Source organism: Rhinopithecus bieti, unplaced genomic scaffold (assembly GCF_001698545.2).
Source record: "Rhinopithecus bieti isolate Rb0 unplaced genomic scaffold, ASM169854v2 scaffold_50877, whole genome shotgun sequence".
Taxonomy (NCBI): Eukaryota; Metazoa; Chordata; class Mammalia; order Primates; family Cercopithecidae; genus Rhinopithecus; species Rhinopithecus bieti.
In genome coordinates, this window is record NW_016821745.1 from 315,434 (window position 1) to 339,466 (window position 24,033).

At 43.1% G+C, this 24,033-nt stretch overlaps 1 protein-coding gene across 1 annotated transcript in view; it reads right to left on the reverse strand.

The window, feature by feature from the left end:
- Positions 1 to 24,033, reverse strand: part of UBE3C (ubiquitin protein ligase E3C) — a 150,155-nt gene that overhangs the window by 22,473 nt on the left and 103,649 nt on the right. Inside the window, exons 16-17 of the mRNA XM_017860580.1 lie at positions 22,845 to 22,977; positions 17,514 to 17,761 (exon numbers count right to left, since the gene is read on the reverse strand). Of these exons, the coding sequence (XP_017716069.1) occupies positions 17,514 to 17,761; positions 22,845 to 22,977 (381 nt within the window). The remainder of the gene's footprint in view (positions 1 to 17,513; positions 17,762 to 22,844; positions 22,978 to 24,033) is intronic.

Below are 24,033 nucleotides of genomic sequence, written 5' to 3' on the forward strand. Positions count from 1 at the left end.
TTGCACCTCCATGGGCCACAGGTCCAAGATCCAAGGGAGGAGACCTCACTGTGTCTCCAGCTCCTGGTGTCTCAGGGTAACCTTGGTTGGGCTTTGGTTGTGGCTCCCTCACCCTCTTTCCTGTCTCTTCTCACAGATGTCTTCCCTGTGAGCTCTCTGGGTCTGAATCTCTTCTTTCTCTTATCAAGACACCAGCAACTGGATTTCGGGACCCACTCTTATTTACTATGACCTCATCTTAACTTGAGGAGGATTAAGATGAGATGACCTCACCAAAACTTTGCAAAGACCCTATTTCCAAACAAGGCCATGTTCACAGGACAGGGTATTAGGATTTGAGCACAGTTTTTGGGGTCCCAGTTCATAACCGCATATGCCATTCTGCCCTGCAGCACAAAAGCAGCCACAGACAATGTATTAATGAGTGAGGGTGGCTATGTTCCAAATTTGGGTTTCATGTGATTTTCACATGTCAAGAAATATTACTTTTTTTTTTTTTTTTGAAGATGCAGTCTTGTTCTGTTGCCCAGGCTGGAGTGCAGCTGTGTGATCTCAGCTCACTGCAACCTCCACCTCCCAGGTTAAAGCAATTCTCCTGCCTCAGCCTCCCGAGTAGCTGGGATTACAGGCATGTGCCACTGCACCTGGCTAATTTTTTTTTTTTTAAAGTAGAGATGGGGTTTCACCATGTCAGTTGGTCTGGAACTCCTGACCTGAGGCGATCCAGCCGCCTGGGCCTCCCAGAGTGCTGGGATTACAGACGTGAGCCACCGCACCCGGCCTGACTAGATATATTCTGACACAAATGGCTTTTGTAGAGGAAATCGAGATTTCTTGTTTACTTCCATTCCTTTACCTTAAGTTAAAAAATTGTCCAGATAGACCACATGGAAACAAGATAACTAATGTCTAACTGCATGTCTAGCACAGTGTCTGGCACCTCATACCTAGTAAGTGCTCCAGGAATGGTAACTGTTGTCTCTGTTGTCTTTATTAGAAAACGTTTGGCCGGGTGTGGTGGCTTACGCCTATAATCCCAGCACTCTGGGAGACTGAAGTGGGCAGATCACCTGAGCTCAGGAGTTTGAGACAAGCCTGGCCAATGTGGCAAAATCCCGTCTCTACTAAAAACACAAAAATTAGCTGGGCGTGGTGGTGGGCGCCTGTAATCCCAGTTACTCGGGAGGCTGAGGCAGGAGAATTGCTTTAACCTGGGAGGTGGAGGTTGCAGTGAGCCGAGATTGTGCCACTGCACTCCAGTCTGCGCAACAAGAGCAAAAACTCCGTCTCAAAAAAAAAAAAAAAAAAAGAAAGAAAACATCCAGTCTTCAGAGAGACGTGTATTTACAGTGATCCTATGTTCCCAGGTCAAACAGAGGTGGTCTAATGACCCCAGCGTGTGTGGAGAACAGGTGGCCTGGTTGTCAAGAAAGAAACCCTCTCCACAGAGGCGGTCAGGGCCTTCCTACTGTCTGGAGGTGCAGCATGGGAATTTCTGCCCGAGAACGAGGGACGCCAGGAGGGACAGAGAGAGGGAAGGTGAAGGCCGGACTAACCACACCTTGCACACTTTGCGAATGACCATTATGAGCTGTACTGCAGGAGATGCTGTGACAGACCCAGACCCTCTTTATCCCACTGTTTTAAGATTCGAGTGCTATCGTGCTACCCAGGGAATACCAAAATCAAAACAAAACTTTATGGGGTAGTCATTCATCCATGAGACAGTCAACTCAGAAGTCACCCTTCCAACCTAGAGGCCATCACCCAAATGTATCAGGCCCTGTTAGATACGTTTTAGAGAGCTCTGTGTGAATTAACAACATGGGAGTAAGCAGCTTCCAAAGAGCCAGGACTGTGCTTCTGCAAGGTTCCAGCAAAGGAGAAACGTTTCAACTGTAAGCCATTGCTCCTGTGCGGAGTGAGTCCTTTGCTTAGTCATAGCTTCCAGCCAGTGACCGTATTTAGTCATCTATTTCGTACGTGTAGTCCATAAAATACGCATCCTTAAACAAGCACTCCAGAACTTACACACTCCAACAGGGCATGCTCAGACTCCCCTTGAGAGTCACATTTTAAGGACGTGTCCACTAATATGGCTGGAGGTAACGAGAAAACAGCTGTTGAGGTTTTCCCAAAAGCAAACATCTAGAATGCCACTGGCTTTTTGTTTCAGCAAATGACAGACATTGTGAAGAATGCATTTTTTTTTTTTTTTTTTTTGAGACAGAGTCTCCCTCTGTTGCCCAGGCTGGAGTGCAGTGGCACGATCTTGGCTCACTGCAACCTCTGCCTCCTGAGCTCAAGCAATTCTCCTGTCTCAGTTTCCTGAGTAGCTGGGACTACAGGTGTGCACCAACCACCATGCCCAGCTAATTTTTGCATTTTCAGTAGAGATGGGGTTTCACCATATTGGCCAGGCTGGTCTCGAACTCCTGACCGAAGAATGTTTTTTAAGGAGCTCAGTGGATGTCTGATAACTAGAGCTGGCATAACATCCCCTCCAAGAAGACTGCGGCTGGCCTCTGTCTGGTAAACCAAAGTATTATGCCCTGTGTCTTTATTTCTGATTTGAGGACTAATAATCACCCAATTAATTTTGAAAAGATGGCAAAAAAGGGTTTCTTCATGAGAGAATGAATAAAATGGCAACGGGCACATAGTCACCATCTCCTGACAATGTAAAGAGAGTTGTGTTGACATAGTCACCATCTCCTGACAATGTAAAGAGAGTTGTGTTGAAAAGGCACAGTTCATTTAAAGTTAAGGATGGTTAATGCTATTAACCTGGGGCACTGAAAAATGGCATCACTTCGAAAAGAATGACGAGTTCAAAGCCAAGGAGAACATTCTGCATAAAACTACATGATTGATTCCAGGTGTTGAAGAAAAGCCCTCATTTGTACAGTGGACTTTAAAAGTAAACTGGAAGTGTAAATCATTTGATGTTCAATACATAAGGTCACTGTTTGCCATTTCTGCATTAGTAACAATAAACCAGTGAAACTAGTTAAATATATCAGAACTACCTGAATTTTAAACAGAAATCCCACTGTGACTCATAAAATGTAAATGCATAGGTATAATTTTTTACATAAGGCAGGTTTAAACCTTCAGAGCATTTAATATACAAGCACCAATAAATGATGGCACTAAAAACTATGATTGCATCAGCTAAATGGATTATAAATTAAATTTCCATAATGTATGCAACTGAGATACAAATGTAAGCATAAATCAAGGTATTTTCTAAACACAGGTTAATTATACAACTTCAAAAACTGCCTATTTTTTATGCAAAATAATCCACTTAGCATTTTTCACATTGGCCTTAATTCTCAGCCAGCTGTACCACACTTGTTCCTAGAAGCATATCAATAACTATTTGTCATGAAAAAAATAGCAATAGGTATATGGAAAAAACCTGTAACGAATTTTTCAACTGTCTGTCTTTTACGAATGTTTATAGCTAGAAATTGTGCCAAAATGATTTGAAATAAAAAGGATTAATTATAGTAGAAGCCTTTTAATATAAGTGAGTGCAGTCGCGACGCAATTAATGCAAATTGTGGCTCTATCAGGAGAATAAATGTGAACCACATCACAGGCCATTTCTGTTTGCCGCCAAATAACTTCAGTAATTTACTACATTAAGAATCAATAAAAAAAATAATGCTTTTCAAATGCATCTCTATCAATCTTCAGGCAGCTTTAAAGTGAACATTTATAACTTAATCTAAAAACTATATAAGAGATGATGTCTTGCTTTAAAGCCATCCTAATTGAGCAAGCAGATAATAATTTTAATTATTTCAAATCATACTAACTGCATACTTTAAAAAACAAAAAAGAAATGTAAAATAAGAATGTATACTAATAGCAACATGCTATTTAATAATTGTGCTTCAGAATTAATAAGTTGGAATCCAAAAATGAAGTCCCTTCAGTCACTGCGACCACCAGGGGCTTGTGTAACTAACTCTAAGCTCCTACGGGGCAGGAAATATACCTCATCTTTCTTTCTTTTTTTTGGAGACGGAGTTTCGCTCTATCGCCCAGGCTGGAGTGCAGTGGCACAGTCTCAGCTCACTGCAACCTCCACCTCCTGGGTTCAAGTGATTCTCCTGCCTCAGCCTCCCAAGCAGCTGGGATTACAGGCACACCATGCCCAGCAAATTTTTGTATTTTTAGTAGAGAGAGGGTTTCCCCATGTTGGCCAGGATTGTCTTGAACTCCTGACCTCAGCTGATCCACTAGCTTTGGCCTCCCAAAGTGCTGGGATTACAGGTGTGAGCCACCACGCCCGGCAACATACCTCATCTTTAATGCAAGAGTTCAAATATAACATATGGTACCCATTCATGTAACAAACATTTATTAAGTGCCAACTATATGTCAGGGACCACATTACATACTGGAATTCTGCATTCATGAATCTGTTTGCAAGAAAACCCATTTATTCTTGTGTTAAGAGTTTTCGGATTGTGGGTTTCAGATTATGTATATGTCAACACCCATTTCAAGTCCTTGATCTTCACAATCCTATTCCAGAGAGCTTTCTACACCATCAACTCCTGCAACACTTTGTCTACACAGCTACCCTGGCACTAAAAAATCCGTGTTGTCCCAGTGTCCCATGCGCCTCACATGCAGGAACAGCAGGAGGAAGACACCAAGCTCCCTGGGAGAGGCCAGGCTGTGGGCCTCACTCTAATACTCCACTGGCAGGTGCCCTAAAGCCAATCTCTAAACATGAGCTGAAGTGAACTCACTCTCGATTCAGCAGATGTCTACCACAGATAACTGAGCAGAGCCCACTAGCTGTTACTCAGAGAAAAAGAGCAATTCTGCCTTGCAAATCCTGAGCCACCACACCAGGACATGGGTGCTGCACTCTTACTTCTCTACAAAGGCTGCCCAAATCCCCAGCACACAGAGCTGCCCAGGCCTCACAGTGCTCACACCTTTTCTTGAGACCCTGGCACTCCATAAAGACAAGGAAAGCCTGCACAGATTCCCCTTCTTGTCTACAACTCTCCTTTCACTTCAGAAGCCCTGCAGGGCACAGGGAATGGGGGGTGGGGGCTGTGGGGGAGACTCGAAGTGCATGTCTTCAGTCTTATTTTCCTCATAGTCACCTCCAGCGATCGAGCCACAATGAGATACATTTTGAGGAGCTTGGAGTTGACCCTTCCTTTTTTTTTTTTTTGAGACAGAGTTTCCCTCTTTTGCCCAGGCTGGAGTGCAGTGGCACAATCTTGGCTCACCACAATCTCCGCCTTCCGGTTTCAAGCGATTCTCCTGCCTCAGCCACCCAAGTAGCTGGAATTAGAGGCAACCACCACCATGCCCAGCTATTTTTGTATTTTGAGTAGAGACAGGGGTTTCACCATGTTGGTCAGGCTGGTCTCAAACTCCTGACCTCGTGATCTGCCCGCCTCAGCCTCCCAAAGTGCTGGGATTACAGGCATGAGCCACCACACCTGGCTCAACCCTTCCCTTTTTTCCTCGACTTCTAGTTCTGTGGCTCCCAGGTTCAGGCTCCAAAACAAAGAAACCCTCAACCCTGCTCATCAAAATATTTCTAGAAGATAAAAAAAACTTACATCTTCATGAACAAGGAAGTTTGCCAAAGTAGCAAACCCATATTCCCACTTCCACTGACAAGAAGCAAACATCTGAGCATTTGAGGGCAGTTTTTACACTCCTGCTTCTGAAAGACAGTAGGAATTCAAACAAACAAACAAACAAACAACTCAGGCCCAGTCTCAAGGTACCCCACATAACCAAGAACTATTTTCAACAATTAGAAGAAAACATCTTTCAAGTTTCAAAATTCTACTTTTGCCATATAGGAGAATAAAATATCAGACTAGAAATCTGTCAAGCCACCTCCTGAGAAATTTGAGGATACTGATGCCTTTGATGATAGAAGATTTTGTTACCATGGGGTACCGTACCCCTAACAAGAGCTGATGCTCTAATGGCTATACTCCTTCCAGCTTTAGAACGATGGCATCCATGAACTCCAATTTATACTGACTGCTGCTTTCTCTAACTTCTGTGACACTGGCTCTGTCAGTCACGTTACCTACCGCATGACTCCTTTGTAACAGCTTTACTGGGATATCATCCACATAACTTACATTAAAAGGCTTTATTATATTCATAAAATTGTACAACCATCACCACAATCAATTTCTGAAGATTTCCATTATTCTAAAAAGAAACTCCACATCCCTTAGCTGCCACTCCTGGTTCCTCCCAGCCCTGGCGATCACTCATCCACCTTCTGTCTCTTTATATTTTCCTGTTTTGGACATTTCACATAAATGGAAGCATGTCTTTGGTGATTTCTGCATCCACTCTTTCACTAAGCAGAACATTCTCAAGGTACATCCACGTGTGCCATGTGTCAGTGCTTGACCCCTTTTTACGGCCCTGTAATACTCCACTGTATGGATGAACCATATTGTTTACCCATTTGCCAGCTGATGGGCCTTTGAGTCATTTCCATCTTTTAGCTATTATGAATAATGCTATTGTGAGAATTTGTGTGGAAGTTTTTGTGTAAATATATGTTTGCTGGGTCAAAAGGTAAGTAACCTTTTGAGGAACTGCTAAACCTTTCCAAAGTGGCTACACCGTTTTACACTCCCATTGGCAATGCACGAGGACTGATTCCTCCACATCCTCACCAACCCTGCGATTCCTGGTTTGATTCCCACTGTGCTCGTGGGTGTGCGCGGCAGCCTGTGGTGTGCTTTGCCCTTCCCTGACGACTAGTGATGCTGGCCATCTTTGCATGAGCTAATGGCCCATTTGCTTGCTGCCAGTCCCTGGAGAGATGTCCAATTGGATCCTTCGCCCATTTTTAATTAGGCTATCTTTTTATCATGGAGTCCTTCATATACATGCCACAAGTATCTTCTCTTTCAGTGTGTTGTATTTTCAGATTCTTGATGGTGTCTTTTGAAGCACAAATGTTTTTAAGTCCAGTTCATTTTTCCTTTTGTTGTTTGTGCTCCTGGTCTCATAGCTAAGACAGGATTTTTTTCTGACTATGCTGCGACACTCAGCAATCTATTTTCCCGTATGCCCTGCAGCGCTCTGTGTTCCTCAGAGCACTCTGCATGAGTAGTTGTGGTCTCTTTTGCACCCTTGAACCACTGGGCACAGAAGGGAGGTAGGCCCCCTGTGCTCCTTACTGCCACTTCCAGACCATCCTTTCCTTCCCTCCCCCTTAAAATCCCTGGCTTTCAATCTCATGCACTGGGCTTGGGCATCCATTACTTCTCCCAGGTGCAGTTACTGCCCCTTAATTCAAGATTTTAGCTCCTGAGAGTCTAACGCACTCTGGTGATAATTTTTGGTGACATCTGTGGCCCACAATTGACTGTCATTCTAACATCCTGGCTGTCCCTCAACTCCACTTTAGCTACCAATTTCTTCAGTCCTGTCCCCCAAGTGGCATTACCGGCAACTAAGCCCCTCTGATCTTAGCTTTAACCACCCCTACACTGACTCCCTGAAGGACCTCGACTCTACAGGTCTCCTCTCCCATCCAGCTTCCCTTGCCCTCAAATCTCCATTCATGGATTAATTTCCTCTCTAAACAGCCTAGATTCAAAGGTAGGCTCTTGTGACCACTATGAACTTGCAACCAATTCATCCTTTATTATAATCACTTTGCAAAAAACCCCATCCCTGGTTAAATCCGACTCTACATCCTAGTCAGACCCACATAGCTGTTCATGGGTGTAGAAAAACAAGTAACCTACATGGCTGGTCTCACTTCACTTTGTGGTATTAACGTCAAGTGAGCCCTACACTAACTGGCAATCCTATTATGTTTCCATAGTCCAGTAATTCTCAAATTTTACTGTGCATCAGAGTCATGCTTATTAATTTAAGCCTATTCATAGCTTGCTGGCCAGGTGTTGTGGCTCACACCTGTAATCCCAGCACTTTGGGAGGCCAAGGCAGGTGGATTACTTGAGGCCAGGAATTTGAGACCAGCCTGGCCAACATGGCAAAACCCCATCTCTAGTAAAAATAGAAAAATTAGCCAGGCGTGGTGGTGGGCATCCGTAGTCCCAGTTACTTGGGAGGCTGAGGCACAAGAATTGCTTGAACCGGGAGGCAGAGGTTGCAGTGAGCCGTGCCACTGCATTTTAGCCTGGGCAAGAGCAAGACTCTGTCTCAAAAAACCCCCAAAAACCAAAAACCAAAACACACAGCTTGCTGAGCCCTAGCCCTAGAATTCCAGATTCAGAAGGTCTGGGGTAGAGCCCAAGAATTTGCATTTCTAACAGATCCTCAGGTGATGCAGGAGGCTGGACTGGGAACGTTGCTCTTCCCATCCTTGCCTTCTGCTGCATCACCCAGAAAGCAGCAACAGTGGGAAGCAGTCAGAATGAGTTCCTGCTCCCCAGCTCATGCAGCTGCACCCAGTGTTCCTCTCCCTCTTCTTGGACACACGGCCTGTGGCGCCCCCTGCTTCAGCACCAGACCTCACACCCTCATTTTGCAGGGTGTAGTTCCTCTCTCCCTCAGCAATTTCACTGACTCATTTCCAGCAGCACGCGCACATGCCATTACTTCTCCCATCTTCAGAATACAGCTTTCCTAGCCCCATAGCCCTTAAGCGGCTGCTCATAGTTTTCTTGATAACCAGTCTCCCAATTCTTCTCCAATCCTTCCTCTTGTAACTGCTCTGAAGTCTACTGCTGCAGAGTGCCCTAATCACAAAGCTGTGGCTCCATCCATTTTCACCCAGTGAACACACTCATGGAAAAGCACTTAGTCCACAGCACAGAAAATGCCTAGCACCTTGGAAGCCCCCTGCGCCCCCTTCCAGTGTTACCCTCCCAGGAGCATCAGGATCCTGCCTTCCAAAAACTGCAATGAGCTTTGCTTGTTTCTGAACTTCTATAAATGAAATCTGACAAAATGTACTTTTGTGTGTCCGGATTCTTCAACTCAATGTTAGGTGTGTGCCGTTCACTCATACCATTTTAAGTAGCTGTAGTTTGTTATTCAATAAGTCTTGTGACTACCCTACAACTTATTTATTATCATTATGCTTTTGAAGGACATTTGTGTACTTTCCAGTTTACGGGCTATACAGTGTTACTATAAACATTCCTTCACATGTATTCTAATGAGTATGTACACACTTCTGTTGTGATGCGATGTATTTTCAGCTTTCACATGATACTTTAAGAAGATAATCCTGACATTCTTTTCAACCCATCTGCTGAGGTTTTTGCCTTCACCATGCCACAGAAATCACTTGTCCACTTTGCTAAATGACATGGCCACTTCTCAGTGCTAAACCTTACTTGGTCTAATGGTACCATCACACAATACCCACCTTTCTCTTCCTTTCAAATACCATCTGTATCTGGCACCTGAAATTCCACTTTTCTGGTTTTCTCCCTTACTTTCCAGCTTCATCTCCTGAACCTCTATTAGTCAATTCTCCACTCTCTGGACTCTAAATCTTGGAGAGCCCTGGGGCTCAGTTCTTCATCTCTTTTCTTCTCTAGTGACACCTACACCCTGTGTGATCTAATTCAGGCTCATGACTTTAAGTACCCTGGGAAAGCTGATGGCTCAGCCCAGATATTGCCTCTGAACTTGAGGCCCCTATCCTCAACTGCCCCCCATTAAGCCTCCGTAAGAATGTCTCCCTCCCCACACCTGCTCCTGCCCAGACGTTCCCCAGCTTAGTCAACATGACCTCCATCCTTCTAGTTCTCAGAACAGAACCCAGGCGATCCCCTTACCTTCTCTTGTCCTCACACATCCCAACATCTGATTCATCAGCAAAACTCCTTGAATATGATGACTTCTTACTAGCACTATCACCAGGACGTAGGCAGCATCATCACTCCACCTGAACGACGTGACACTCCATCTGGTGTCCCAGCTTGAGTGCCTGACCAATGCAAGCTTATACCAAAGCCAAGGAGGCCCATGACAACACAGGCCAGATTCTGCCAGCCCTCTGTTGGTGTCGCCAGGAGTCCCCACTGACCTGTCTTACTCCAGAGTGTGACCTCCACCACTTTACTTACTGCTGCCTCTCAAAACTGATTTTGAGTCTAGAAACAATAAAATTAACACCATACACCTTCATTTGGCTTTTATTTCATAAAGTTACATTTGCTAAATCTAAATGAATATTTAAATGTTTAAAAGGATTTACCTGGGCCCTATTTTATCATTATTTTGAGACAAGGTCTCTGTCACCCAGGCTGGAGTGTGGGGGTGCCATCATGGCTCACTGCAGCCTCTACATCTCAGGCTCAAGCAATCCTCCCACCTCCGCCTCCCAAGTAGCTGGGACTACAAATACACACCACCATGTCTGGCTACATTTTTTTTTTTTTTTAGCAGTAGAGACTAGGTCTCCCTATGTATGCCTAGGCTGGTCTTGAACTCCTGGGCTTAAGTGATCTTCCCACCTTGGCCTCCCAAAGTGCTGGGATTACAGGTATGAGCTACTGCACCCAATGCTATTTTTTAGATTATTTGTTGTCTTTATTGCACAAATAAGAGCCAAAGATAAACAGGAGACTTTAAGTAGGGCCAGCAAGAGTGTGTGCTTCTAACCTTCATGGTGACAAACATGGCCCAGAAAAAAGAGAATGGTCTTGATATCATACTGATCCATTCTCTTCACGAATTTCAGAACTATTTCAAACTATTGCTTGGGAGTGATGAGAAAAATAAACAGGAAGTAATAACTCAACAGTAAGCAAGACTTACTTAATCCTTACTTAATCCAAGGGCAGAAAGAATTTACCTTGTGGTGCTAAACCTACAGTGAGAAATCTTTTTTTTTTGAGACAGAGTCTGGCTCTGTTGCCCAGGCTGGAGTGCAGTGGTACAATCTCAGCTCACTGCAAGCTCCGCCTCCTGGGTTCATGCCATTCTCCTGTCTCAGTCTCCTGAGTAGCTGGGACAACAGGCGCCTGCCACCACGCCTGGCTGATTTTTTGTATTTTTAGTAGAGATGGGGTTTCACTGTGTTAGCCAGGATGGTTTCGATCTCCTGACCTAGTGATCCACTGCACCCGGCCAAGAAATCTTATTTAGGTGCAGCAATCAACTGAATTCAGGAATACATCTCTCATTTTTACTCTAGAATCTAAACCATTTGTATTTTATGGTTAATTTTGAAGAAATAAACTTACATAGAAAACTGTCTTGCTGGGTGCGGTGGCTCACGCCTGTAATACCAACACTTTGGGAGGCTGAGGCAGGCGGATCACTTGAGGTCAGAAGTTCCAGACCAGCCTGGCCAACATGGTGAAATCCCATCTCTACTAAAAATACAAAAATTAGCTGAGCAGGGTGGTGGATACCTATAATCCCAGCTACTCGGGAGGCTGAGGCAGGAGAATCGCTTGAACCCAGGAGGCGGAGGTTGCAGTGAGCTGAGATTGCACCACTGCACTCCAGCCTGGGCAACAGAGTGAGTCTCCAAAAAAAAAAAAAAGAGTTTAGGGTTCAAAACAAGGTATTTTTTTTTGAGACGGAGTCTTCCTCTGTCACCCAGGCTGGAGTACAGTGGCCGAATCTCAGCTCACTGCAAGCTCTGCCTCCTGGGTTTACGCCATTCTCCTGCCTCAGTCTCCCTAGTAGCTGGGACTACAGGCGCCCGCCACCTCGCCCGGCTAGTTTTCGTATTTTTTAGTAGAGACGGGGTTTCACCGTGTTAGCCAGGATGGTCTCGATCTCCTGACCTCGTGATCCGCCTGTCTCGGCCTCCCAAAGTTCTGGGATTACAGACTTGAGCCACCGCGCCAGGCCAAAACAAGGTATTATACAAGAGAAGATCTGCCCCTTTAAGGACTAAAGGCAACTGAAATGACTAGTATTCACCTCAATTTAGATGTTTAAAGTTTCAGCAAATTCAGTGAGCATTTTACAAAAGGATGCTAATGATGCAGAAAAAGAAACTTTCCAACTTTTGAAAATCTCAAGATAAACTGTTAAGCGCCAAGATTATACTACATAATACAATAAATGCACACTGAATTCTACTGCAATAAAAGATTACAAACCATGCTGAAGTTATACAATCTAATTAAAATTTTCAAATATATAACCAAGATAATATCAAATAATCTGATTTATAGGCATGCCATTCCAATTAAATCAATATTCTAAAGCAAGAAAAAAAGCCATTTTCAAATAGAATTCAAATATGATAAAGGCTTAGCCTCAATAAATATTCTGAACTTAATTGGCTTAAATGGACCTAGGTGCTTCTATCTGTAAAAAAAAAGTTCAAGATGACATTACCACATCCTTGGGCTGTTTATTTATTCCCTGTCTGCAGCCTGATTTACAGGCGATAAAATGCAATCATGACCCACACCAGAAGCAACAATCATTTGCTAATGGAACTTTTAATTGAGAAGTGGCCAGTGACAGGAGGTAATTCTCCCTCTGTAGGATCACTCCTGAAGACCTCTTTGTACTTTATCACAGTAAACAATCACTAACATATGCATTAAAGAAAATTTAAATACATTATGACCCAATAAATATCATAATCAATCAATATACAATTTTCATCTCTTAAAGACATAATGTTCAGGTACCACACTATTAGTTGTTGTACTATTACACTTACTTGGATCTGAGCAATTTTTAGCATGTTAGTACAAAGTTTAACTTTGTAATCAGATGGTTATCAGATGTTTTGGAAGTTGGTAACCCCTTGGGAATTTCCATGCAGAAAATAATGTAAGGAAAGTCTTAAATATGTGAAACTAAGTTAACTACCATCCTCAAACAACTATAGTTTTGTTATTGGTCTAAACTTTACTATTTTAAACAGCCTTAATAAGATATAACTTACATAAACTTCATTTGTGGGAGAAAGGTTTAAAATCACAAATTCTCTTCCCTGGATCTTGTGTAAATATATACACATTCCAAAGTATAGTACTATACAATGACATCATACTCAGAATAATTTCAATTATAAGCAATATGTCAATAAACAAAGGAGAAAATGAGTTTACCCTCACCAGACTTACATAACTATTAGCTTCCACATTAATCAAGACTGGATGATTTATACATTCAGAAAGAAAAAGTAGTATATAATCTTAAGGTTTAATTCATGCAGATAAAATTAATGCTCTATCTTCTGTAAATGCATTGTGTGAAAACCACTAAGTTTAGAGTATTTCAGGTTAGCCTAGCAAAACACTCACCTTTATTTTCACATATATATTATTAAGTTAGAAGGTTCTTGGGCTCATTTTAACAGAAAGAACTACGGGATTGCATTGTAAAGATTTTCTTTTCTTTTTTTTTTGAGACAGAGTTTTGCTCTTGTTGCAAAGGCTGGAGTGCAATGGTGTGATCTTGGCTCACCACAACCTCCGCCTCCCAGGTTCAAGCGATTCTCCTGCCTCAGCCTCCTGAGTAGCTGGGATTACAGGCATGCGCCACCACGCCCAACTAATTTTGTATTTTTAGTAGAGACAGGGTTTCTCCATGTTGGTCAGGCCAGTCTCGAGCTCCCGACCTCAGGTGATCTGCTCGACTTGGCCTCCTAAAGTGCCAAGTCGGACACAAGTGTGAGCCACTGTGTCCGGCCCATTGTAAAGATTTTCATACAATGAATTATGAAATGTACATCCTCCAGAGGAAGCTGAAACTGAGAAGTAGGCTGTGTGACCATCAACAAAGAGAGATGCTATCCGCAAACTGACACCAAAGCCAGCTCACAAATCAACATCAAATCAACACCTGAAATCTGCCACCTGAAATATGGTGAGCCTGAAGATGATGATATAACACAAACCGTTACGGTAGTGAAGTCATGCTGGAGCCCTTTCTCAAACCTGAAGAGCACTTAAAATCACTGGGAGTCTGAACAAAGAAATAACTGGGGCTATGACAATGCATTTCAAAGAGACACAAATAAAGGGGAATTATTCTATATCCAGGATAGACTGATTCCTTCCCACCACTCCTGCTTAACAAGGCTGCGGTTCTACTCTCATTTGCTATAAATAAATACACACATACCCCATACTGCAAAGCTACAGTAATCAAGACCATATTGCATAAGGGCAGACCCACAGTGTTAAGTGTACGGTCTACTAATTTTCAACAAGGGTGCCAAGAACATGAGGATGCCTAACTCATACAATCTACAAAAATTAACTCAAAAAGGATCAAAGACCAAAATGTAACAGCTAAAACTACAAAACTGTCAGAAGAACATACAGGTGGAAATCTTTGTGATTTTAGGTCAGGGAATGGATAAGACACCAAAAACAAGCAATAAAAGAAAAAAACACATTAGACTTCAAAATTAAAAGTGTTCGTCCTTCAAAGGAAATCATCATGAAAGTGAAGAGACCACCCAGAGAAGGAGGAAAACACTTGCAAATCATTTATCTGACAATGTTTCAGCTTCCTCAGAGAATATAAATTTCGTAACTCATTGCATTTCAGGGACTTAATAATAAAAGACAATCCAATAAAAAAATAGGCAATGGACTTGAATAGACATTTCTCAACAGAAGTCATGGAGCACCTGAAAAGATGGTTAACATTATTGGTCATCAGGGAAATTAAAACCACAAAGAGACACCAATTCCCACCCACTAGAATGGCTGTAATGAAAAAGACAACACTAACCAAGTGCTGACAAGGATGTGGAGTCACTGAAACCTTCACAAATTGCTGCTGGGATTGTAAAAGGTTGCAGACACTTTGACGTGGAGTACTGTACGACCTAACACTTTCAGGTCTAGGTATATGCCCAAGAAAAACGAAAAACCTATGTCCAAATAACAGCCTGTATACAAATGTTTGTAGCAGCATTATTCAGAATAGCCAAAAGGTGGAAACAAGGCAAACGCACCATTGCACTCCAGGCTGGGATGAGTAAGTAAACAAAATGTGGTGACTGGGTGTGGTGGCTCACACCTGTAATCCCAGCCTTTTGAGAGATTGAGGCATGAGGACTGCTTGACACCGGGAGTTCAAGACCAGCCTGGGCAACATGGCGAGAGCCTGCCTCTACAATAAAATGAAACAATTAGGTGTGGTAGCAAGCAACTTTTACCACAGTTGAGAGGCTGAAAGCAGGAGGATTGCTTAAGCACAGGACTGAGCTGTGTTTGCAGCAGTGCACTCCAGCCTAGGTGGCAGTCTGTTTCAAACTGAACAAAACAAACTCCAAAGTGTGGTATATCCATACAATGAAATAAGATTCGGCCCTTAAAAGGAGTGAAGCACTGACCTATTAGGACATTAATGAAACCTGAAAACATGCTAAATCAAAGAAGCCAATAACAAAAGGTCACAAATTTATAGTCGATAAAACAAATGATTCCACTTATATGAAATGTCCAGGAAAAAAAAAAAAAGTCCATAGAGACTGAAAGTAGATGAGTGGTTGGCCAGGGCTGGGGGAGGAAGGGCAGGATAGGGAGTGACTACATAGGGTTTCCTTTTTGGGATGATGACACTGCTTCCAAGTTAGATATTGGTGATGGTCACACAGCACAGTGAATACATTAAAAACCACTGAACTGTACACTTTAAAAGGTTCAATTTTCCATGATGTGAGTTATATTTTAATAAAACTGTTATGTAAAAGAAGTCATAAAAGTACCATCTGTTTTGCAGGCACTGATTTTCAATTAAGCTACTTCTCAAAACAGGCAACTCCATGCACTATGCTTCTCAGAGAACAGAACCATCAATGAGATAAAGAAATTTTATTACAAAGTTGAAAATGACTATAGCTCTGATTAATTCTTACAGAAATTAATCACAATAGCAACATTAACTTCTAATTTATTTATTTATTTTTATTTTTATTTTTTGAGACAGAATTTCGCTGTCACCCAGGCTGGAGTGCAGTCGCGCAATCTTGGCTCACTGCAAGCTCCGCCCCCCGGGTTCACGCCATTCTCCTGCCTGGGCCTCCCGGGTAGCTGGGACTACAGGCGCCCGCCACCACGCCCCGCTAATTTTTTATAGTTTTAGTAGAGACGGGGTTTCACCGTGTTAGCCAGGATGGTCTCGATCTCCTGACCTCATGATCCACCCACCTCGGCCTCCCAAAGTGCTGGGATTACAGGCATGAGCCACTGCGCCCGGTCTTAATTTCTAATTTATTTAAGAATGTTAGTAACAGGCCAGGTGCGGTGGCTCACGCTTGTAATCCCAGCACTTTGGGAGGCTGAGGCAGGTGGACACTTGAGGTCAGGAGTTCAAGACCATCCTGTACAACATGGTGGAAACCCCTGTCTCTACCAAAAATACAAAAATTAGCTGGGCGTGGTGGTGCACACCTGCAGTTCAGGAGGCTGGTGCAGGACAATCCCTTGAACCTGGAATGTGGAGTTTGCAGTGAGCAGAGACGACGCCACAGCACTCCAGCCTGGGCAACAGAGTGAGGAGAGACTCCGTCTCAAACAGACTAGCTAATAATTCCTGAATACTCAACTTGATAAATGCCACTCTAGCAGGTACAGCTGTGTCCCCGCAAAAGACAAATTCAAATCCTAATCTGTGAATATAACCTTCTATGGAAATGAGGTATTTGCAGATAATCAAATTAAGATGACGTCACACTGGATCAGGGCAGGCCCCAAATCCAACGACAGGTGTCCTTATTTAAAAAAATAGAAGGCAATGTTGACACAGACACTCAGGGAGAAGTCCACGTTAGAGCAGAGGCAGAGATCAAAATGATGAATCTACTAGCCAAAAAAGGTCAAGGGCTACTGGCAAGACCAGAAGAACGAATTCTTCTAGAGCCTCTAAAAAGGAATCTACACTGCTGCTGACACCCTAAGTGTGGACTTCTGGCCTCCAGAACTGTCAAATAATACATTTCAGTTTTTCTAAGCCCCCCTCCTCACCCCCAAAAGCGTGTGGTGATGTGTTGCAGCAGTCCGAGTAAACTAATAGTCACTAGGCAGTAACTTACCGTCTTAGTACGTTTTGACTGCTTATAATGCAAGACCCGAAACGAGTAATTAATAAAAACTGAAATCCATTTCTTATAGCTGGAAGGCCAGGAGCCCAGGGTCCAGGGGCAGCCCCTGGTGAGGCCTTCTCAGTGGTGGGGACTCTGCAGAGCCCAGAGGCGGCACAGGGCATCACAAGGTTAGGGGCTCCCTCCTGTAAAGTCACCAGGGCCCCTCCCACAATAAACCACTCATTCATTCATGAAGGCCGAGCTCACATGATCGAATCACCTCTTAAAGGTTCCACCTCTCAATACTTGCACACTGGGGATCAAGTTTCAGTACGAGTTTGGAGGGGACATTCAAACCATAGCACCTGCTTACAACCATACAAATTTGTTTCGTGCAGTGCTTTTGCAACATTTAGCACCCAAATTTAAAACAAACAGTATTTTATGATAAACTTGGATAACAACCACACATAAACATAAAATGTCAACATCTTTTGGTCCCAGGTCTATTTTTATATGAAGGTTACTTTACCTTTCCAAGCATTCTGCCTAGGAAGTAGTAATGTCTGGCAAAAGAATCTCCCACAAGCATCTGAGCAGCCGGGTTGGGGTACAGAAGCCCTTCATTAGTAGTCTTAAAGAACCCCTGGTTGGGGTTAAATCCTGATTTCAGTAGTTCATTTAAAAACTCTCTGAAAATACCACCACCATCAATGCCAGCTTCATCCAGGCCATGGGCATTGAGCAAGTGCACACGGATCCGCTTTTTCAAATCAGGCTCTGTTCAAAAAAATGGGAAGGTGAGGAGGAAAGATGTTACAAGAAAGCAATAACATCAACTGGCCTTACAGGAAGGCTTGGGGAAGGGGTGCAAGGATCTTAGGGACATTTTAACATAGGACTCGAAACAGCAATGATATTATCATTATTTTTTGAGATAGAGTCTTGCTCTATCACCCAGGCTGGAGTGCAGTGGCATGATCTCGGCTCACTGCAACCTCTGCCTCCACGAACTCTCAGGGAGTTGGTCCTCCAGAGTCTACAGCAAGCTTGTCCTCAACCTGCAGCCCACAGGCCGATGTGGCCCAGGATGGCTTTGAATGCGGCCCAACACAAATTCATAAATTCTTAAAACATTAATTTTTTTTTCCTTTTTTTTTTTTGAGACGGGGTCTCCTGTCATTCAGGCTAGAGTATAGTGGTGCCATCTCAGCTCACTGCAGCCTCTGCCTCCCAGGTTCAAGTGATTCTTCTGCCTCAGCCACCCCAAGTAGCTGGGACTATACGTGTGTGCCGCCACGCCTGGCTAATTTTTCTATTTTTAGTAGAGATGGGGTTTCACCATATTGGCCAGGCTGGTCTCGAACTCCTGACCTTGTGATCCACCCGCCTCGGCTTCCCAAAGTGCTGGGATCACAGGCATGAGCCACCGCGCCCGGCCTGTGATTTTTTTTTTTTTTTTTAAAGCTTATCAGCTATCGTTAGTGTATTTTATGTGTGGCCCAAGACAATTATTCCTCTTCCAATGTGGCTCAGGGAAGCCAAAGGATTGGACAACCCTGATCTATATGATCTTTTAATAGCTGTATTTGGCTGAAAAGGGGGGAAAATTACTGGTTATAGAATTTGCCACAAAGAGTAAATTAAGGCCAGGTGCAGTGGCTCATGTCTGTAATCCCAGCACCTTGGGAGGCTGAGGTGGGTGGATCGCTTTGAGGTCAGCAGTTCGAGACCAGCCTGGCCAACACGGTGAAACCCCATCTCCACTAAAAATACAAAAACTAGCTGGGCATGGTGGCACATGTCTGTAATCCCAGCTACTTGGGTGGCTGAGGCCGGAGAATCGCTTGAACCTGGGAGGCAGAGGTTGCAGTAAGCCAATATCATGTCACTGCACCCCAGCCTGCGTGACAGTCTCAAAAAAAAAAAAAAAAAAAGTAAATTAAAACATTGTCTTTTTCTGGGCACAGAGGCTCACTTCTGTAATCCCAGCACTTTGGGAAGCCAAGGCAGGACTGCTTGAGCCCAGGAGTTTGAGGCTGCAGTGAGCTATGATTGCACCACTGCACTCCAGCCTGGGTGAAAGCGAGACCCCCATCTCTAAAATAAAAATTTAAAACCCCAAAACAGGGTGGGTGCGGTGGCACGAACCTGTAATCCCGGCACTTTGCGAGGCCAAGGCAGGTGGGTCACCTGAGGTCAGGAGTTTGAGACCGGCCTAACATGGTGAAACCCGGTCTCTACTAAACACACAAAAAAATTAGCCAGGCATGGTGGTGCGCACCTGTAATCCCAGCTACTCAGGAGGCTGAGGCAGGAGAATCGCTTGAACCCAGGAGGCGGAGGTTGCAGTGAGTCAAGATCGCGACACTGCACTGCAGCCTGGGCAATGAGAGAGAAGTTCCGTTTCAAAAAGCAAAAACCCAAAACCAAAAAAATCCACAAGGTGGACCAAGTTAAGATGTGATCTGATAAACAGGCTGAATCAGAGAACAGCTTTGGGGAAGTAAGTGAAATGTCCTTTATCTTTTTGTAAGAAAGTTCTACAGGCACTTTGCAGAAAAGATAGGGGGAAGGAGAGGCGAGAGTTGGGGAAGAGGCTGCTGCATGAAGTCAGGGGAGGCACCGGCACACAGCATCCATTCGACACTTTCACAGACCCCATGCGCTGCTGCCATCTGTCGGCTTTGGTGCACAGTCACCCACACATATCTGCCCTGGAGCATCTCAAGGGACACATAACCTTTAGAAGCATCCTGGAAAAGGGGTTTAGCAGAATGCTTGATACAGCCTCCAGGCAATCTCCTCAAAACCCTGTTTATCCCGACATTGCTATGTACACGTCAGTAATTTTGAAGTTTCAGTACCTGGAGTGTAAACAGTCTATGATATGTGTCAAGTAGGGCAAATACAATTTACTGGACTGACTGAGGCTTACAGCCACCACATACCAAGTTCCCATTCACTGAGCAATGGTCGCTGACTGAATGGACAAGATGGGGCCACTCTGCACAACAGCAGGGATGCAGTGCTGCCTGGCTGTGCCACCCAACCTCTGGGTCAGTGTCCGTGTCACCCTTGGGAATGAGGTAAACACATCTAAGCCATTTGGCTCCAGCTTGCTTTCCTGCTTCTGGAAGAAATTTCCTCTGCTTCAGGAAGAAATGGTAATTCTGCCCATTAAATGAAATAAAATAAAAGTAACCAACCAACAAAAGCAGACAAATGAGGCTCTCCAGAATGATGAGAGCAGGGCGCGGAGCTGGCTTTGCCTCATTCTCACCCAAGAGTCAATGATAGTGTGAGCTCCAGGCCTCAAGGGAACTGTGTTACCCACTTTATAATTCTTACAGCAATCCCATGAGGACATGTGACGATTTCTCCCAATATTCCACACTGCAACAAGGTAGTGCAGTGCAGGCAGGGAGTGCGTGGGCATCCCTGTGAGACCCCAGCCCGTCTCTGCTCTCTGAGCACCAACTGCAGGAGCAGCCATCAGCCTCTTTGCATTTCACTCAGTCAGCTTATGGGTAACAGGGGCGAACATGCACACTTCAGAGAACCGCTCCGAGATGAGGCAGACCAGCATCGTAAAGCACGGGTTCGCTTCAACCACGAGATGGTATGTGGAATAATCACATTAGTTGATTATATGTAAATTATTAGTCAAAAACGCACCTCAAACCATTCTCTCACAAGTAAATTAATGATTCTGAGATATCTGACTTTACTAATTTGCCTAGCAAAACACCACATTTTAACACATGGCTTAATCATTCCTATAATACTTGAGAACATTTACAAAGATTTTAAGCATTACAGTATAAACATTATGAGAAGATTCTTCCAAATCTTTTAACTTCAATGCAATTATTAGCATGCATTTAGGGAGGTGGGGTGTGATCAGTTTTAAATAATTTTTAAAGCTTAAGGATTCATTAGGAAATTTGAGGTTTGTTATAACTGGACAGGAACATCAAAGAATCATCTACATGGAGTAGTTTTAAAGTTAATTTTAAATTGCTGGTAAATAAGAAACACGTTCTACTCTGGCTGAAGAGCTTACAGCCCCCTACTTGCAAGTACCCCGCACCATAGCACCTGCGCCCTCGGAGCGCCCCTCACCCACAAACTCAGCTCCTCCCCTACAGGTGCCGCTCCAGAACTGCCTCTTGTAAGGCCCTTCGACGTTAAACAGCGCACTCTTCTCTAAACACTACACAATCATTGGCAAACTCATTATTTTGTCACATCTATTTTTTTCCCCCTGGGATTCAACCACAAATTGAACAAGCACCTACTGAGCACCGGCTGTGTACACCAAAATAAACAATTCCATCCCAAGCTGTAAAAACCTTCAGGGTCAAGTGGGAGAGATGAACATGAAATCTGCTAATAAAAATACAACACAAGAACTATTAAGAATTGAATATAAGGTACTGTGGGACCCCAAAACATCTCTCAATTAGACAATTAGTTAGATTAGGAGTCTCTCATTTACACCAAATATTCTGAAAACACAATCAGATAGACAAGGGAAGCCTGGCCCTGTGGAGAGGCCGCAGCCTGTGCGCAGACCTGAGCTCACTCGGTCTCAGCTGGTGACACTCGGCATCAGAGGGCCATGGCAAAGATTCAATGGCAACAGTAAATTGTGTGAAAAAAATAAAAGCTTGAAATAGAGTAAGGAAACAACTGATGTTAGCTTTCCTCCACTGTTCCAATATTATGACAAAATTAGTTCTTTATGTAAGCAATAAAAATTACTAGAAATCAGGTTTCATTTCCTTAGAAGAAAATTAAGTTGCTCCCCTAGAAGAAAAGGCAATTGTCATTTCACATGGGACAACCTATCCCCTTCCAAAAATTGGGTAATATGATTTCATTTTAATTTTAGATCCAGCCTAAGGTTTCATTTTCATCCCCTTGGCATTGACCAACATTGAATTAATGTATTATCATAATCACAATTTTTTGAAGTTAAAACTGCTAATATATTAAAGGTTAATAGCACACAAACTTTGAAGACTAAGTATCAAATATTAACATAAGACAAAATGTGCCAGTGAGCTCCAAATGCTATCCAAATTGCTGTTACAATATAATCCTCCTTTACTAATGGCAGTGTCATTGAAGCACACTCATCTTTTTATAAAGAAACTTAGATTGCAATAGCATTTATTTTAGTATATTTAGTTTGGCTTACAATTTCTGATTTTATATAAATATTTATACAAAAACACAGAATGTAAATGGCTGCCATCGAGATTTTAGTATGACAGCTTGCAAACTAAATTTTGGGGCAGACATTGGGAGGTGGGGAACCGGTTACTTTCTTGCCCTTTAAAAATAATTAATATTTTTTAAAGGCTTCTGTTGTAGTAACTGTCAATTTTAGAAATATTACTTAATAACACGTCTCCCAAATCTGACTTGCTATACTATTTTTTGAAGACTGGGTCTGGCTCTATTGCCAAGGCCGGAGCAGTAGCACAATCAGGGTTCGACTGCAGCCTTGAACTCCCAGGCTCAAGCCATCCTCCTACCTCAGCCTTTTGCAGAGTGCAGACAACAGGAGCACACTAACATACCCAGATAAGCTCCCTTTTTTTTTCTTGTCAAGGCAGGGTCTCAGTACGTTGCCCAGGCTGGCCTCTAACTCCTGAGCTCAAGCAATCCTCTCGCCTCAGCCTCCCAAAGTGCCGGGATTATAAGTGTGAGCCACCATGCCCAGCCGCACATTTCAGTTTTCAAGTCATTATGGAACAAGATGATGGACACTAATTTTTAAACAACCACCATTTTCTAAAGCAATTCCCTAGCCTCCACCTGCCAAATAATACATCTAGAGAATTATATATACCATTTTCTGGAGAAAGTTTGTCATAAGCATCTTCATAAATGTAATTTCTTCTTATTGTGACATTAATTCCATCCAGAAATGGACCATCTCCTTGAACTTCTTGCTTATCTGCATAAATCAACCTCTGAAAGATCTAACAAACAAGGAAAGCTGTAAGGTTATTAGGAACAAAAGACCTGTTACAAGCTACCAAAGAATAAATTGCTAAATCTTATCTTTGTATCTTCATAAATTTGGAAATAAATGCTAATAGTCAAGGTATCAAATAGTGATTTTTATCAATCAATATATAGATAATATATAATGTATATCATATTTAAATATTTCAAAAGTTGCTCCTTTGCCCAGTTTAAAATAAACTTAAAAAATCCAGCCAGGCACTGTGGTTCATGCCTGCAATCCCAGCTACTTGGGAGGCTGAGGCATGAGAATCTCGTGAACTCGGGAGGCAGAGGTTGCAGTGAGCTGAGACTGCACCACTGCACTCAGGCCTGGGTGACAGAGTGAGACTGTCTCAAAAATAAAATAAATTAAAATTAAAATTAAAACCCCATGCTATAGAATATTTTCATTTATAAATCCTTTATAAAAACTTAGGTAGAACAGCTTTGTAAAAGCTGTATACTAACACTAGTAGAAATATCTCTATGACAAAATTCAAATAATCTTTTTGACGTTAAAAATCCAGTAGAGGGAGCTCAGGAATTATGTGAGTGAGTGAGAGAGACAGAGAGAGAGAGTGTGTGTGTGTGTGTGTGTATGCACGCGCAGGGACGGTTTCGTGAAGGGACATGAACAGCTTCAAAAGTAACTCTTTTGTTCACCATATAAACAGAGTGTACAGGCCTAAAAAATACACTCTTGAAGCCATTACTGGAGAACAGAACCAGCTAATCTTCAGAAATTTGGTAAAAATAGTTGACAAATAAAAAAAAAACATTTTAAAATTTGGAAACATACATAAACAAAGTTTTGTACATCAAAGACACCAGACAAGGAATTAAGATATTTGTCCATTTCTTTTTTTATAAAAAGGAAAGTGGCGGGCACGGTGGCTCATGCCTGTAATCCCAGCACTTTGGGAGCCCAAGGCGGGCACATCACAAGGTCAGGAGATCGAGAGCATCCTGGCTAACACGGTGAAACCCCGTTTCTACTAAAAATACAAAAAATTAGCCGGGCGTGGTGA